Genomic DNA, 15,051 nt, shown 5'->3' with positions numbered 1-15,051 from the left:
CCAATCTTCAGGCACCTCACCTGTGGCTGCCGATGATTCAAATATCTCTGTTAGGGGACCCGCAATTTCCTCCCTAGCCTACCACAACATCCTGGGATACATTTCATCAGGTCCCGGGGATTTATCTACCTTGATGCGCTTTAGGACTTCCAGCACCTCCTCCTCTGTAATATGCACACTTCTCAAGACATCACTATTTATTTCCCTTAGTTTCCTAACATCCATGCCTTTCTCCACCGTGAATACCGATGAGAAATATTCATTCAGGATCTCACCCAACTCTTGTGGCTCTGCACATAGATGTCCTTGTTGATCCTTAAGAGGCATAACTCTGTCCCTAGTTACTCTTTTTCCCTTTATGTATCTGTAGAAGCTCTTTGGATTCTCCTTTGCATTATTTGCCAAAGCAATTTCATGTCCCCTTTTTGCCCTCCTGATTTCCCTCTTAACTCTATTTCGACAATCTCTATACTCTTCAAGGGATCCACTTGATCCCAGTTGTTTATGTACGTCATATGCCTCCTTCTTCTTTTTGACCAGAGTCTCAATATCTCGAGTCATCCAGGGTTCCCTACTTCTACCAGCCTTGCCCTTCACTCTAAAGGGAATGTGCTTACCCTGAACCCTGGTTAACACATTTTTAAAAGCCTCCCATTTACCAGCCGTCCCTTTGCCTGCCAACAGCCTCCCCCAATCTACCTCTGAAAGTTCCTGTCTAATACCATCAAAATTGGCCTTGCCCCAATTAAGAATTTTAACTCTTGGGCCAGACCTATCATTCTCCATAGCTATCTTAAAACTAATGGAGTTATGGTCACTTGTCCCAAAGTGTTCCCTCACTAACACTTCTGTCACTTGCTCTTCCTTATTTCCCAAGACGAGGTCAAGTTTTGCCCCCTCTCTAGTCGGTCCATCCACATACTGAATGAGAAATTCCTCCTGAATACACTCAACAAATTTCCCTCAATCCAAGCCCCTAATGCTATGGCTGTCCCAGTCAATGTTGGGAAAGTTAAAGTCCCCTACTATTACCACCCTATTTTTCTTGCAGCTATCTGTAATCTCCTTACATATTTGCTCCTCAATTTCCCGCTGAAATTTCCCGTTTTGGAAACTGTTGGGGGACATGGCTCACCAGGGGAAGGTGGCAGCAGCCAGGTTCATGGCACCGTGGCTGGCTCTGCTGCACAGAAGGGCGGGAAAAAGAGTGGCAGAGCTATAGTGATAGGGGATTCAATTGTAAGGGGAATAGACAGGCGTTTCTGCGGACGCAAACGAGAATCCAGGTTGGTATGTTGCCTCCCTGGTGCTCCCGAAACTGATCTCCCGAAACTAACAGCTGACCTGCAAGGTAAGGAAGTTTTTAAACAGTACTTACCTCACCCAGGCCGCAAACTTTTAAACTGTCCGCTCTGCCTCGCAGCTCCCGCGCTTTTTAAATCTCCCGCGCTGTTTTCAATGTCCCGGCTCTCCCTCTCTCCCGCTCCCAGCTGACCTGCAAGGTAAGGAGGTTGTTAAACAGTACTTACCTCACCCAGGCCGCAAATTTTTAAACTGTCCGCTCTGCCTCGCAGCTCCCGCGCTTTTTAAATCTCCCGCGCTGTTTTCAATGTCCCGGCTCTCTCTCTCTCCTGCTCCCAGCTGACCTGCAAGGTAAGGAGGTTGTTAAACAGTACTTACCTCACCCAGGCCTCGATCCTTGCTGAGTAATAGTCGCTGGGAGGTTTAAATGGGGAGGATTTTGGTTTCTGTTGTAATTGGGTTGATACCATCATGAAAATGTGTTCAGTGAATAACCTGCAGATTTTCACAACTGAATCCTTTTTTAAAAATTGATCTGATACTTGGTTTCCCAGCATGTGTTAGCTCTCTCATGATTTTGGGAAGAGTGGTACTCTGAAAAATATACCATTCTACTGTTTCTGAAGTGTTAAAAGTATAGACTAGAAAGGAATACCTTCTCCTGAGTGAGTGGGGATTACAATACATATCCAACATTTGGAGACATTGACATTTTTGGCATACATCTTGGACGTATAAAGAAAAGTGTTATCATTTAACTCCTTGTGTGCCAGTTGAGCTGCATGCAGTCTGTTAAATTAAAAAGACATCCAAGAATCAAAATGGCAAAATCATTTTAAAAGTAGCATTTTAATCATAATGAGCGCTTTTAACATTTAAAGCATGTATTGAGGTATTCATTCCCTGCGCCTTTACAGCATGTGGAGTTGTGAGTAGCACCTGAAAGGGGTTCCTCCCCCTTGGCCCCCAATGGTTCCTTCTGTAATTTCTTTATGTATACTTCAATTCCTGTAACAAGGTTGTGTCCGTCTTCAGGAGAATCACCCCACCTGTAAGGAAGCACAGCTAATGGCATTTGTTAGATCCTGACAATATTTAAGTAATGCATCACTCTATATATGACAATCAGCTTTTTGTAACCAAATAGTTCCTGGTAAGGACATGGGTGTGCCAGTGATTATTTCAAATGAACACCAGCCTGTGGTTCTGTTTGGTGTTGCTCTGATGCTGCACAGGACTAATGGTAAACCCTGAGACTACGGCCTTCCCTCTTGGTGATACTTTGATGTTGTTCTTTCAAGGTTTGATTCATGCATTCCACCTGTCCTCTTGATTGTGGGTGGTAAGGACAATGCAGTTCCCACTGGATATTTAATAATGTACAAACTTCCTCACACACAACTCCTGTAAGATTAGTTCCTTTGTCTGAGTCCATGCTGATTGGTACTCCCCATCTAGGGACCGGAATGGCCTCTACCCATCTGGAAAATTTGTCCACTTACTCTAGATTAATTAGTATTTTCCTGACACAATACAGTTTCTTATGCACTTTCTCTTGGTTAAAGCCTTTACGTCATGACTCGCCACGAGCTGTACTATGTTACTTGATTGTTGCAATTTGCTAAATGTGTCTTCAGTACAATGACATGTCCATGCATTGTTTCCTTAGGTAGAGGTCATACAGGACATTCTTCGAAACAATGTTGGCATTTGCAGACATGACCTTAAGAGTTCAACAGTTCACTCATTTTCCAGAACATTGATTATACTTTTTGCAGACTGTATTTCTAAAAATCATTTTATTTCCCAATATGTATTTAGTTGATTTCTGAAAAGGACCCCAAACAAGTCAAAAATCCAACACACGCGCTCAGAAAATGTCAACCTGGCACCTTGGCAGTGCCCATGCTATCTGGCAGTGCAATCTGGGCACCTTGAAGGAGCCAGGGTGCCCAGGTGGCGCTGACCGTTCCAGGGCACCACCCTGCCCTAAGGGCATGTAGTTGGGGCCTTCGATCCCCTGAGAGACCCCCACGAGTGCCATGGGCCCCACCACCTGCAGTGCAGGAAGAAGCTGCACGATCTCCGGGCGAGTAGGCAGCACCATGCCCCTGGCACCAACTCCTGTCCCACGCACTTAAGTACCATTATAGGAAGTAAAGTGAGCGGCATCTACTGGCTACCAGCGGTCTGGGAAATTCCCAACCCCAGTAGAATTGTGTAGACCTCTCAATGGGGAGGAACCAAGAGTGGCCTCTAACATTGGAGTACTTTTGTAAGCCCTACTTTCATTAAAATAGTGGGTGGATTTACTATAACCCATTTCCAGGCCCTTGGGATGATAATTTGTCAAACATACTGATCCCCCTGATTAAAGGTGGTTGGGAGATTTATATGGGGAAGATTCTGGTCTCTGTTGTAACTTGGTTGGTACCACCCTGAAAAGGTAGTTAGCGGGTAACCTACAGACCTCCACAACTGAGCCCTCTTTCTCAGGTGGACCGAGATTTTGTTCCCCTACATATATTAGCTCCCTCATGAGCTTGGGAAAAACGGGTGATGCTTTGAAAAATGTACCATCCTGCTGTCTCCGAAGTACTAAAAAGAATAGACAAAAAGGGAATATCTTTCCTTGAGTGGGTGGGAATCGCGATACATACACAACATTTGGAAACATTGAAATCTTTGGCATACACCTTGGACGTATAAAGAAAAGTGTTATCATTTAACTCCATGTGAGCCTTTGTGGGCTGGCCATTGTCTGTTCCGCTAAAAAGACAATCAAAATGGTGGCAAACATTTTACAGAAATTAGCTTTAATCATAATCTCTTTTAACATGAGGCATGGATCCAGGACGACTTTCTTTAGACCTTCACAGCCGATGGGGTAGTGAGCAGCACCTGATAGGGTCCCTCCCACTTGGACCCCAGCGGTTCCTTCTGCAATTTTTTCGCATAGACTTCAACTCCTGGCACGAGATTGTGCCCGCCTTCGGGAGGGTCACCCCATGCTGCCTATATCTGTATGGAAGTAGACCTGATGGCATTTGTTAGATCCTGACTATTTCAGTAATGCATTACTCATCAAATGACAGTCAGCTTTTCATAATTCAATAGCCCCTGGCAAGGATGACTCTGCCAGTGATTATTTCAAATAGACTCAAGTCCGTGGTTCTGTTTGGTGTTGCTCTGATACTGCACAGGACTAGTGGTAAGGCCATGGCGTTCTTTCTTGGTGATACTTTGATAATCCCTCTTTCAGGATCAAGTTTATGTGGAAGGTAAGGGCAATGTAGCTCCCACTGGATATTCAATAGCTTACAAACTTCTTTGCAAACAGCGACTGTAAAGTGGGTTCCGTTGTCTGAGTCTATACTAGTACTCCCCATCTGGGAATATAGTCTTTGCATAGGACCTTAGCTGTGTAGCTAGCTGCAGCTCTTCTTGCCGGGACGGCCTCTACCCATCTGGAGAACTTGTCCACTATTACCAGGATGCCAGTGTATCCCTGACATGGCGAAAGGATAATGTAGACGACCTGCATATGCTGAAATGGCCCCGCAGAGGCAGGAGCTCTTAACTGAGGCTTGGATGTGAGAGGTCCTGAATTGACCTTCTGACAGGTGACGCAACAGTCAGCTACCATCTAGGCATGTTGCTTGAATCCTCAACCCCACCAGCTCTTCTGAAATCGAGCCAACATCTGTTGAGAGGCCAGGTCACCCCATGAGTGGATCTGTTGGGCCAAATAGGGCATCAGTGACTGATACAACTGGTCTGTCAGTCTCGGCTTGTCTCCAAATGCCATCCTCACAAATCTGATACCTGCTTCCATCCAAGTCCAGTTTTCTTCTTGTGAACACTCGCTGTACATTTTAGAAAGATCTTATAGCAGGCTGCATACTCCTAGTCTGTAGATTTGTTTCAGTTCCTCTGGAGGATTGCATTGTGAGGTGGCTTCTTTTGCTGTCTGGCCTGCAACGGTCATGTGGAGGCTAAAATCCACTTCATCCTGAGAGGGCACCCTCTGTCCCCCAACTCCCAAGGGATTAAACAAGTCTTCCAACTGAAACGACCAGCAACCATTAACTGATCCCTCTCAGCCTGGCCTCCATCACCAGTGGCCTTGAACTTCAAAACAGCTCATACCCTCTGCCTTCACAGTGCTGTCTGAATGTTCTTTCTCACTGAAGTCGTCTTTCCCCCTGTGTGAGGGTCTTCGGGCCACATGAGGCTGTAAAGCACTCCTTCTCAGAGTCCCCAACTCTGCCCATGCAGCCTGGCCTGTCATGGGACGCCATGGAAGGACCTCCCAGTCGACCCCAGTGCTGACCCTATGGATTCACCTTCTCCCATCCACTTTCTAGCTGCCATTCTGGAAGGGCAGTTATATTGCCACAAGACCAGCGAGGAAGACATGGGAAGTGCTGTCTGCATACCATCCGCCAGACCCCTTTACATCTCGAGGTTTGCTGACGTGAAGGGCCGCCAGGGCCTGTAAGTGACGCAACCCTCAAGATGTTGAGACTGAACCACCCTCCTCCTTGGCCCTGAACTTATCTCGGTCCCCCGTTTCCTCGCCAATGCCCTCTATTGCAATTGGCACCCTGGATGGTAACAGCGACCCGAGCGCCCACCTCCAATATTCACGGCGGGCATAAGGTTGCCAGGTTCTCTTTTTTTCTGTAGCTTTTTTAAATCACGTCAGTGTGACTGTGGGGAAGTCCTGTAGGGAGGGCTCACTAATTATATTATAATGTATTAAAATGAGGTTCACGGCTTTCCACGGCAGATTTCTCATCACACCGCCATCGAGTGACCTGGAAAATCTCGCTGGGACGTGTAGTCCAGCTACTGGACTCCCTCCCTTGGGGGGCCCTCCCTCTGTAGCCTGGCAGCAGCAGAGGGTCACATGAGCAATAGATTAACAATCCTTGAACTCCCCCTCGGGATCCATTGCACCAGTACTGCGCTGGTCAATGCTTGCACCAGCTGGAGTTCCTCTTGGGGTTTTGGAGCATAATGGCGGGGTGAAGATTTGGGCTTTCAGCCGGCTAATCACTTTCAAATAAATGCATATCAGCTGCTTGAATGTTTCCGCTGGCGTGGGGTGGGAGGCCCAATATGACTTGAATGGTGGGACCGGAGATTAGGGATGAGTCTGCCACCCGGCACCGATCCCATTTTTAAGCCAACATGGGATTCTCCGCCGATCTGAATTCCCGATCTTAGTGGCGTGGAACTGAGAATACCGTTTGTTTTCTCTTTGGAACCAAAATCGGACAGTAATCATATCCTGAAAATTTATACTTGCTCTCAGCCATCCTTCACAAAAGCTATTTGGATTGTAATCTTCTGTCTGACATAAAATCCAACCTCAACCTTTAGGTAACCATTCTCTGCCACATTTGATAAAATTTCTCATAGTCAGATGGAAGCAATCAGAATGTAATCTTTATTCAGTGAGACTTTACAAACCTTTCGAACTTTGTGATTCAACACTAGTGTTGGTAAGTGTCTCCTTTATACTCTTTAGTGCAAACTAAAAAACAAATTGCCTAATAAAATAATTAGCAGCCCCTTAAAGGGGGCACTGTAACAAAAAAGCAAATATTTTAAGAAAACCTATCAAAATTAAGTTAAAATAACATTTTGGAGGGTGAAGGTGATGATGCGGCCATCTCCTAGTCGAAGTTTCCTTTTGTTTTTGGTAAACGAGAAACAAATGAACAAATTTGCCTCCGACTTTTTATACTCTTGAGTATACTATTAATAACAAATAAACACCAAAGTTTATACTCTTTTTGAGTATACTATTTGTTGGTGAGAGAATTCAATTCTGTCTCTTACATTATATTCAATTCTGTCTCTCACATTATATGACTGTGGTACATGTTGGTGGGAAATCCTGCTGTTTGCATTATACAACAAATTCTTAACTATGTTGCAAATGGTAACTAACTTCACAGCTCAATGTACTTTCTGTGTCTGCTACTGAAGACAACCTGTGCAAAACAAATGACTCATCGCCAGGTGCTGACCCAGAGACAATGGACTATTCACAAACTTTGCCCAAGGTCTAAATGCCTTAAAATAATCCTGTTCTGCCCGGCTAGCTACGAGCTGACAAATTAGCAACAACAGGAAAAGGCTATAGATTACAAACTAATAACCATTTATGGCATGGACTGAGATAATGGAGGATTAATTAGGACTAATTAGTTGCGTGCAATGAATTGTGATGCGAATAAAGGTGATTGGCTGTATGTAAATGAGATTACAAACTGATTTTGCTTTGAATGTGTATATTAACCCGTGTGAGCCTTGGCTCAAGTGAGAAAAGGTGCTGCCAATAGGCTGCGGAGTCTCAGGCCTTCTCTCCCAGAATTCTGACATAAATTGCTTTGAATTTGCTTTGAATGTGTATATTAACCCGTGTGAGCCTTGGCTCAAGTGAGAAAAGGTGCTGCCAATAGGCTGCGGAGTCTCAGGCCTTCTCTCCCAGAATTCTGACATAAATTGCTTTGAATTTGCTTTGAATGTGTATATTAACCCGTGTGAGCCTTGGCTCAAGTGAGAAAAGGTGCTGCCAATAGGCTGCGAAGTCTCAGGCCTTCTCTCCCAGAATTCTGACATAAATTGCTTATTTTTTTTACTCAGGCCTTTGTGTGAATATTTTCACCTCTAACACTATTAATAACAAATAAACAAAGTAACAAATTATCTTCCAGAAATATTCAAGTTAACTCCCTTAATGGGACAAATGTTTCTTTATACTCTATTAATAAACCAAAAAAATCAATAAAATAAACTAACGAGAGAGGGTTCAGTTTGCAATAAAAATCACTGTCAAAAGAAACATAATTAATCAAACTAAAATATCATGACTTGGGTTGATGATGCACTCCAATTCCTGTGGCACCCATCGGTCATGGAAGAAGTGTCTCATTATATGTGCACAAGCAATTGTCCAATGATTACCAGAAAATAACATCAGATTCCTTCTTCACTATGGAACTCCTCAATTAGATAAGACAGTAAAGTAGCTTTAAAATGTTGTCGTCTTAACGTCAGAATTAATGAATAATGATACGTTATGAAATACTAACACAATATATCATAGCTCTCTGAGAACCATTACAATCATCAGTGGTATTATCTGCAGTCTGATGTATATAACTGAATTCAATTTCAGGAGACATTCGTATCTTTAATCTAAAGAGTAAGATTGTAAATATGTGGTTTATTGATAAATAATATCTTAAGCAAAGAAGGAAATATTTGAATTATGGAAGTATCATCCTTCTAACCAAAATTTTATTCTGATTATCAACTACAGGCTTTCAAAGCTGCTGTCTCAGTTAGAATGCAATACTGGACCTGGAACACCAGAAATAGATTGTACATACCACCCATGGATTCTAGAATCTGAAGAACAACCCATGCCTAAAGTTGCAGACAAAGTTGAAGTTGCCATGAAAGAGTTGTATATCTGCCTTGGAGAGGTAATTGCAAACTTGCCTGGGTGTCAGTGTACATGAAGGCATGTATGCCAATGGCATATTTCTATATTCCAGTATATTAAGTTATTAATACAACAGTGGCTCTGCCTTTGAACTTTTAAATCTTGCACTACTCGCAGAATAACAAGTTAAAACAAAATGAAAAAGTTAAGTTTAATTTTGAAAATTTTCATTAGCTCTTGGTTTTCAAGTGATGGGTTAATTTTAAAATATTATGTATGCATATAATATGTTGGATTTTCAAAGTAGTTTGAACAAAGAGAGTGAATAATTAGCATTTAAAAGGATTAGAAACTTATATCGGGGCCTCATCTGTCAAAGGACAGGTTGTATTTTTGCATAAAAGTCAGTACCCAGGATGTGCTCTGCTTCTTGGTGGAGGTCTACAGTGTGGCTGGGTGGTGGCCCCTAACCTGAACTCTAATGAGTCGGTCTCTTTGAGCTGAATTTTACTTGCAGGAGGGATCAGAGTCTGAAAGGGATATTTGAACAAGAAGATGGCAGATGGAGTATAATGCGGGAAAACGTGAAATGTGAGATTATTCACTTTATTTCAACTGTTTTTCTTTTCTTCCTAGTAGTGAGAAACTATTATACGTTATAAAAGCAGACAATGCTGGAAAAAGCAGCATACTGAATACTGAGCCTCTTTAACAATTGTTTTTACAACATGTTTCACGCCGTACTCGTGGCAACTTGCCTCTGATTCGCTCGTCCTGCATAAAATTAATCTGTGCAATCAGTGGGGCGCCGCTTTCAAACGCCTACCCACCATTCGTCTTCACTTGTCCCGAGTCCAGTCGGTGAATGGCTGCCAAAAAGACAACATTAAGATTTTCTGAGGGAGCCCTTACGAAACTCCTGGTTGGTGTGGGGCGGAGACGTAACATCTTCTACCAGTGTTTCTGCAGATGTCCATCAACTAATGTCACCACCCCCGCCTGGAGCCAGTGGCCTTAATAGTGAGTGCCAGCTCGCTCCACAAAAGGATGAAGTAACAGCGTTGGAAGAATATGAATGATTTTCTTTACACAGTCAGGGTAGGTACATGCACGAGCGGGACTATGTGAAAAAGTCTTTCCGACCTTTCCGGTAGTACCTTCCTCCTTGTTGCTAGAGGAGGTGTTGTCGGTAATGGGGTTGGAGGTGGGGTCGTCTCGGCGATTTTGGAAGATGTGAAGGTATCCCTGGAGGGAGTCAAGGCCAAGTTGGGGGATGATGCTGGAGCAGGGGTTGTGGTGCTGTGGAGGGAGAATGCCTCAATCTCAACCAACCTGTGAGGCTGGGGTTGATACAGCTAAAGGTGGTACATAGGGCGCACCTGACGAAGTTGAGGATAAGCCAGCTGTTTCAGGGGGTAGAGGATATTTGTGAGCGGTGTGGGAGGGGCCCAGCTAATCATGTACATATGTTCTTGTCCTGCCTGAAGCTAGAGAAATTTTAGAGGTCGTTCTTCAGCACCATGTCAGTGGTTTTGCATGTGTTCCCCTGGGAGGGCCACATTCAGGGTATCAGATCTGCCAGAGTTGCAGGTGGGAATGGGGGCAGATGTTTTAACCTTTGCCTCGCTAATCGCTCGTAGGTGGGTTTTGTGGGAGTGAAGGTCGGCTTCTCCACCCTGTGCCTCGGCGTGGCTGTGAGATCTAATGGAGTTCCTGCATTTAGAGAAGGTGAAGTCTGCTCTATGGGCAAATGAGGGGTTCCACAAGAGATGGGGTTTCTTTGGGGAGCTCGTCACCATCAATTGTTGGGGGTGGGGGGGTGAGGTGGGGTAGAGCGGTTAATTGGGAGGATGGGGGCCGGGGGAGCAAGCTGGGGATTTGTGCTGGGTTTATTTTATTGTGTTGTGATGTTTTGTAAATTATAATGTTAAAAACCTGAATAAAAATACAAACAAAAAATTTGAAGGATATCCAATAAAAGGGGCATTTTGAGAAACATTTGCCTATTGGTAATTTGGACGTTCTGAATTCTCCGTCCGTGTACCCGAGCAGGTGCCGGAATGTGGCGACGAGGGACTTTTCACGGTAACTTCATTGCAGTGTTAATGTAAGCCTACTTGTAACAATGAAGATTATTAAAAAAAATATTGGCAATGCTGTCCTTGCCCTTCTATAATGTTGCCATAGTAACATAGAATCAAAAAATCACTACAGTGCAGGAGGAGGCCATTCGGACCATCGAGTCTGCACGGCCCTCTGAAAGAGCACCCTATGTAGGCCCATGCCCCCATCCTATCCCCGTAACCCAATAACCCCACCTAACTTGTTTTGGACAATTTAGCATGGCCAATCCACTCAACCTGCGCATCTTTGGACTGTGGGAGGAAACGGAGCACCCAGAGGAAACTCACACAGACACGAAGAGAAAGTGTAAACACCATACAAACAGTCACCCGAGGAGGGAATTGAACCCGGGTCCCTGGTGCTGTGAGGCAGCAGTGCTAACCACTGTCAGGTATGACCTCTTTCGTGAAATCTTGCGAGCGATTTTACGAAAAGGTTTCTGAGTGTGGCAGCGAGCAAGAACTGCCGTGAGGTTCCTGACGCTTGGCCTGGTGAGGCCTTCACTGCTATAAAATATTAATGGGTCTATTTAACGAGGCCCCACGGGCTTCACGCCACAAATGATGGTCCCACCGGCTGATTTGCTGGGATCGTGTTCGCCAGCCCCCTGCCAACAAAGGAGAGCTGCACTTGAACCAATCCTGCACAGCCAACCCCACACATCTCACAGCCAAGCCACCGAGGAGACCAGCCCCACGATTCGGAGATGCAGACCTGGCCAGACAACTCAAAGCGGTCAAGGGCAGACGGGATGCTTGTTCCTCCGAGGGTCTCGAAGGGTCAGTTACAGGGCAGCCAATGTTGCCTGGGAGGCAGTCAGTTGGGGAGTATGACCCAGAGCTGCAAGGTGCTGCAAGGAGGTCACAATCTCCACCCGGCCACTTGGGTGTGTTGGCGCCGCGCCCCTGCCCCCGCGCGCCCCCCCCCCCACCCCAAAAAAAAGATAATGTGCCTGGCACCGCCCCGCCGCATCCATCTCCAGCAGTGCTCCTCCCCCGTTGCCCCATTTTCCCCCACCCAAACGATGAACCACGCTTGCGGTTAATGATGCTGCCTGTGTGTGTATCCCCACAGGAGAAGGAGGCCCACAACCGATGGGAGAGGATGCAGACAGTCAGCGGGATGCCGGACTTCAGGGGCCTCACGCCCTATGAGAAATGAACCCTGAAGGTTGTGGGGATGGGCGAGGACAGATGAGTATCACCTGTAGAGGTCGGCGCACGGCACAGAGGTGAGGATCCACCGGGCTCCACCCGGATGAACTGTCAAAAGTGAGTTGTTAATGCTATACAGACTGATCCATCCCTTCCACTGACCATGTATTCATTCTCCTGCAGGACCTACAACCGACGGCAACGGCCCATCCATGGTGGCCACCCTGCCCGCATCTCCCAAGAGAACATTCTGGAGGGGAATTCTGAGGATGCCACCATGATAGTTGTGGCACCGCTGTCATCCCCACACTCCACCAGCATGGAGACACATGCCTCGGTTGTCACGCTTCTGGGGCACATTCTGGTGAGCATCTCACAGTTGATCATGCGCATCAGGAGGAGGCAGGAACCCCCAGATGAGACAGCAGTCAGAGGTCTGCCGGATCCCAGGACCCAGCTGGGTTCCAGTCAGAATCTGAGCCTTTGGAGCAGGTTTACCCGGAACTGATACAGACAGTAGGGCGCGGCTGTGAGATTCAGAGGGGGATATCAGCGACAGGCCAGTAGGTCCATAGCTGATTGGAGGAGCCCCAGATGCTACGGGCACAGGAGATGGCGCTGGCACACGAGATGGCACTGGCAATGTGTGGCACCGAGGCCAACGCTGCTCGGGTGGAGACTGCAGTGGAAAGCCTGGTATACAACGTCGGCAGCACGAGTGGAAGTGTCCAAGGTGTGGCTCAGTCAGTGGCTGAGCACCTTGACACTGGGGGACCTTACTCAGTACCAGCTGGATCTTAATGAGGCACTGCGGGGCATGTCCCAGTCTCCGGTGGGCATAGCGAAGGCGCTGGCGGAGCTTGTCCCAATCTCAGGTTGGCGTAGCTAAGGCGCTGTGGAGCATGTCCCAGTTTCAGGTGGGTGTAGCCGTGGTACCGCGGAACATGTTTCAGTCTCAGATGGGACATGCCGAGGCTCTGCAGAACATGTCCCAGCCACTGAGGAGCATCGCTGAGGGCATCAACACCATGCTGCAGGGAACCGCAAGGGCTGGCATTGCTAGATGATGCAGGGGCAGCCAGGCTCGATCCAGCCACCCCTCCATCCCGTGGTGAACCCTAGGGCCCTAAGGAGGAGGCGGCGCTGGGCATCAACCCGGAGGCATCTAACGGATTGGCGACGGCGGCCACCAGGTCCCCTGAGTTCCAACCCCCTGACAACAGAGCATCTCGCAGTCAGCATCCAGTACAATGCGGCATGGCGGACAGGTGTTGCCGGCAAGTTCGCTAGGGCCCACCGGCCCCAGAGGATGCCCGCCGGGGGCATCGAAGGCTGCCTTCACCTCTGATGTGCATCCTGGAGGTGCATGTGGGTACAGCTCGGAAGTTGAGGATTACCGTGAGGGCATTGGGGGGGGGGGGGTTGGTGGTGTTGGGGGTAAGGGGGGGAAAGGGTGGGTGAAGGGTCTGGGAGGGGTGGGGAGAGTGGGCTGGCATCATCGGGAAAGTGGGCAGTTAGGAACACTTCTGTAACTTATTGACCATACTAGTATGTTGTCTCTGATGTCCTTCCTGGTCCTGGGCTCCTCTCCTCACCTCGACACACTGCGTGCATGTGATGGGTCTGAGCTAGCACTCAGCAGAAAGGCAGGGGTCAGACTGTGGCGTTAAATGAGGAGCACCGACGTTCAGCTCTCAGCAGGTTATCATCAACTCATGCCCTCGACAGTGACCTGCTGACAGTGCCGACACAATCCCATCACTCTTGAGTGATGTTACACAGATTCTTGGAGGGTGGGAAATGGTTGGGGCGGGGGTGGGCAAAGATGGTGAAGGGGGGGGAGGGGAAGGTAGAGGGATGGGGGGGGGGGGGAGGAGAGGGGTGTTGGGGAGAGGCCACGTCCTAGGTGAAGCGGACGAGGATGAGGCCTTCTTGGCCCTCTGTGTTTGCCGGACCCTTGCTGCTCCCGCCTGTACTCCATTTACCAGCTGGCCCTGCGGGTCTTCTCAGCGCTCGACCTGTAGCCTCTCCTCCTGGTCAGGCGCATCCTCGTCGTCGTCCTCCTCCTCGGAGGTGGCCACATATTCCTCCACCTCCAGCATGTTGCCCTGCTGCTGTGCCAGGTTGTGGAAGACACAGCACACGACCTGAAAGCAGGCGACCCTCAGGGAGGTGTACTGGTGTGCACCACCAGACCGGTCGAAGCATCGGAACTGCACTTTGAGGATTCCAATGCACCGCTCAATGACAGTCCGGGTGGCCGCATGGGACTCATGTCGGGTCTTCACATTGGCCACTGACCTCTGTACTGGCGTCATTAGCCAGGTCCTTAGCAGGGAGCCTTTATCCCGCAAGAGTTAACTGGCCAGAGTCCTGGGGTGGTCCTCAAAGAGGCTGGGGATGTTCGACTGCCCCAGGATGTAGCTGTTGTGCACATTCTCTGGGAAGCGTGTGCACGATCTTCATGAGATGGTTGCACACGAACTGGATGTTCAGGGACTGGAACCTCTTCCTGTTAATGTAGAGCACTCTCTGGTGGCCCAATGAGCGCAAAGCGACATGCCTGCCATCTATTAGCCCCAGGACTCTGAATATCTATGCCTTGGGATCATCCCAGGGCTCGAGTGGAGTCTTGAGTGGCACATAACAAGCTGCAGCCCACAAGTGCATCCGTGAAGTCCGATGCCCTGTTTGCCAGGGCAGCAAACTATACAGGATTCTCTGCCATCGACTGGGTGCCTCAGGTAATAGAATCTTCTGCACTGTAAATGGTGCACTAGTCTGCGTGTTCCCCACTCAGGCCCCTTATTCAAGGCGAGTCGCGTTGAATAACCATGTGTTTCTCGTCACTGCGAGTGCCGGGAAACACATGGCTAAACGTGCACCCTAGGGGACTTTGGGAACAATGTGTTTCTCCCCAGAAATAAAATAGTGTTTTCTTTCCAGACCTTTTGAAAACAGTTTGTCAAGACTTGGAACAGACTTTTGGGCTCTTTTCAGGGCCCC

At 47.6% G+C, this 15,051-nt stretch overlaps 1 protein-coding gene across 2 annotated transcripts in view; it reads left to right on the top strand.

The window, feature by feature from the left end:
- LOC140385316 (regulator of G-protein signaling 22-like) overlaps nucleotides 1-15,051 on the top strand; it is a 689,200-nt gene that overhangs the window by 176,871 nt on the left and 497,278 nt on the right. For both annotated transcript variants that reach the window (XM_072467373.1, XM_072467374.1), the window contains exon 6: nucleotides 8,642-8,807. In XM_072467373.1, coding sequence (XP_072323474.1) covers nucleotides 8,642-8,807 — 166 coding nt within the window. The remainder of the gene's footprint in view (nucleotides 1-8,641; nucleotides 8,808-15,051) is intronic.

This window comes from Scyliorhinus torazame, chromosome 11, assembly GCF_047496885.1.
Source record: "Scyliorhinus torazame isolate Kashiwa2021f chromosome 11, sScyTor2.1, whole genome shotgun sequence".
NCBI classification, from domain to species: Eukaryota; Metazoa; Chordata; class Chondrichthyes; order Carcharhiniformes; family Scyliorhinidae; genus Scyliorhinus; species Scyliorhinus torazame.
The sequence above is the reverse complement of the archived record's forward strand: the minus strand, read 5'-3'. Positions and strand labels throughout refer to the sequence as shown.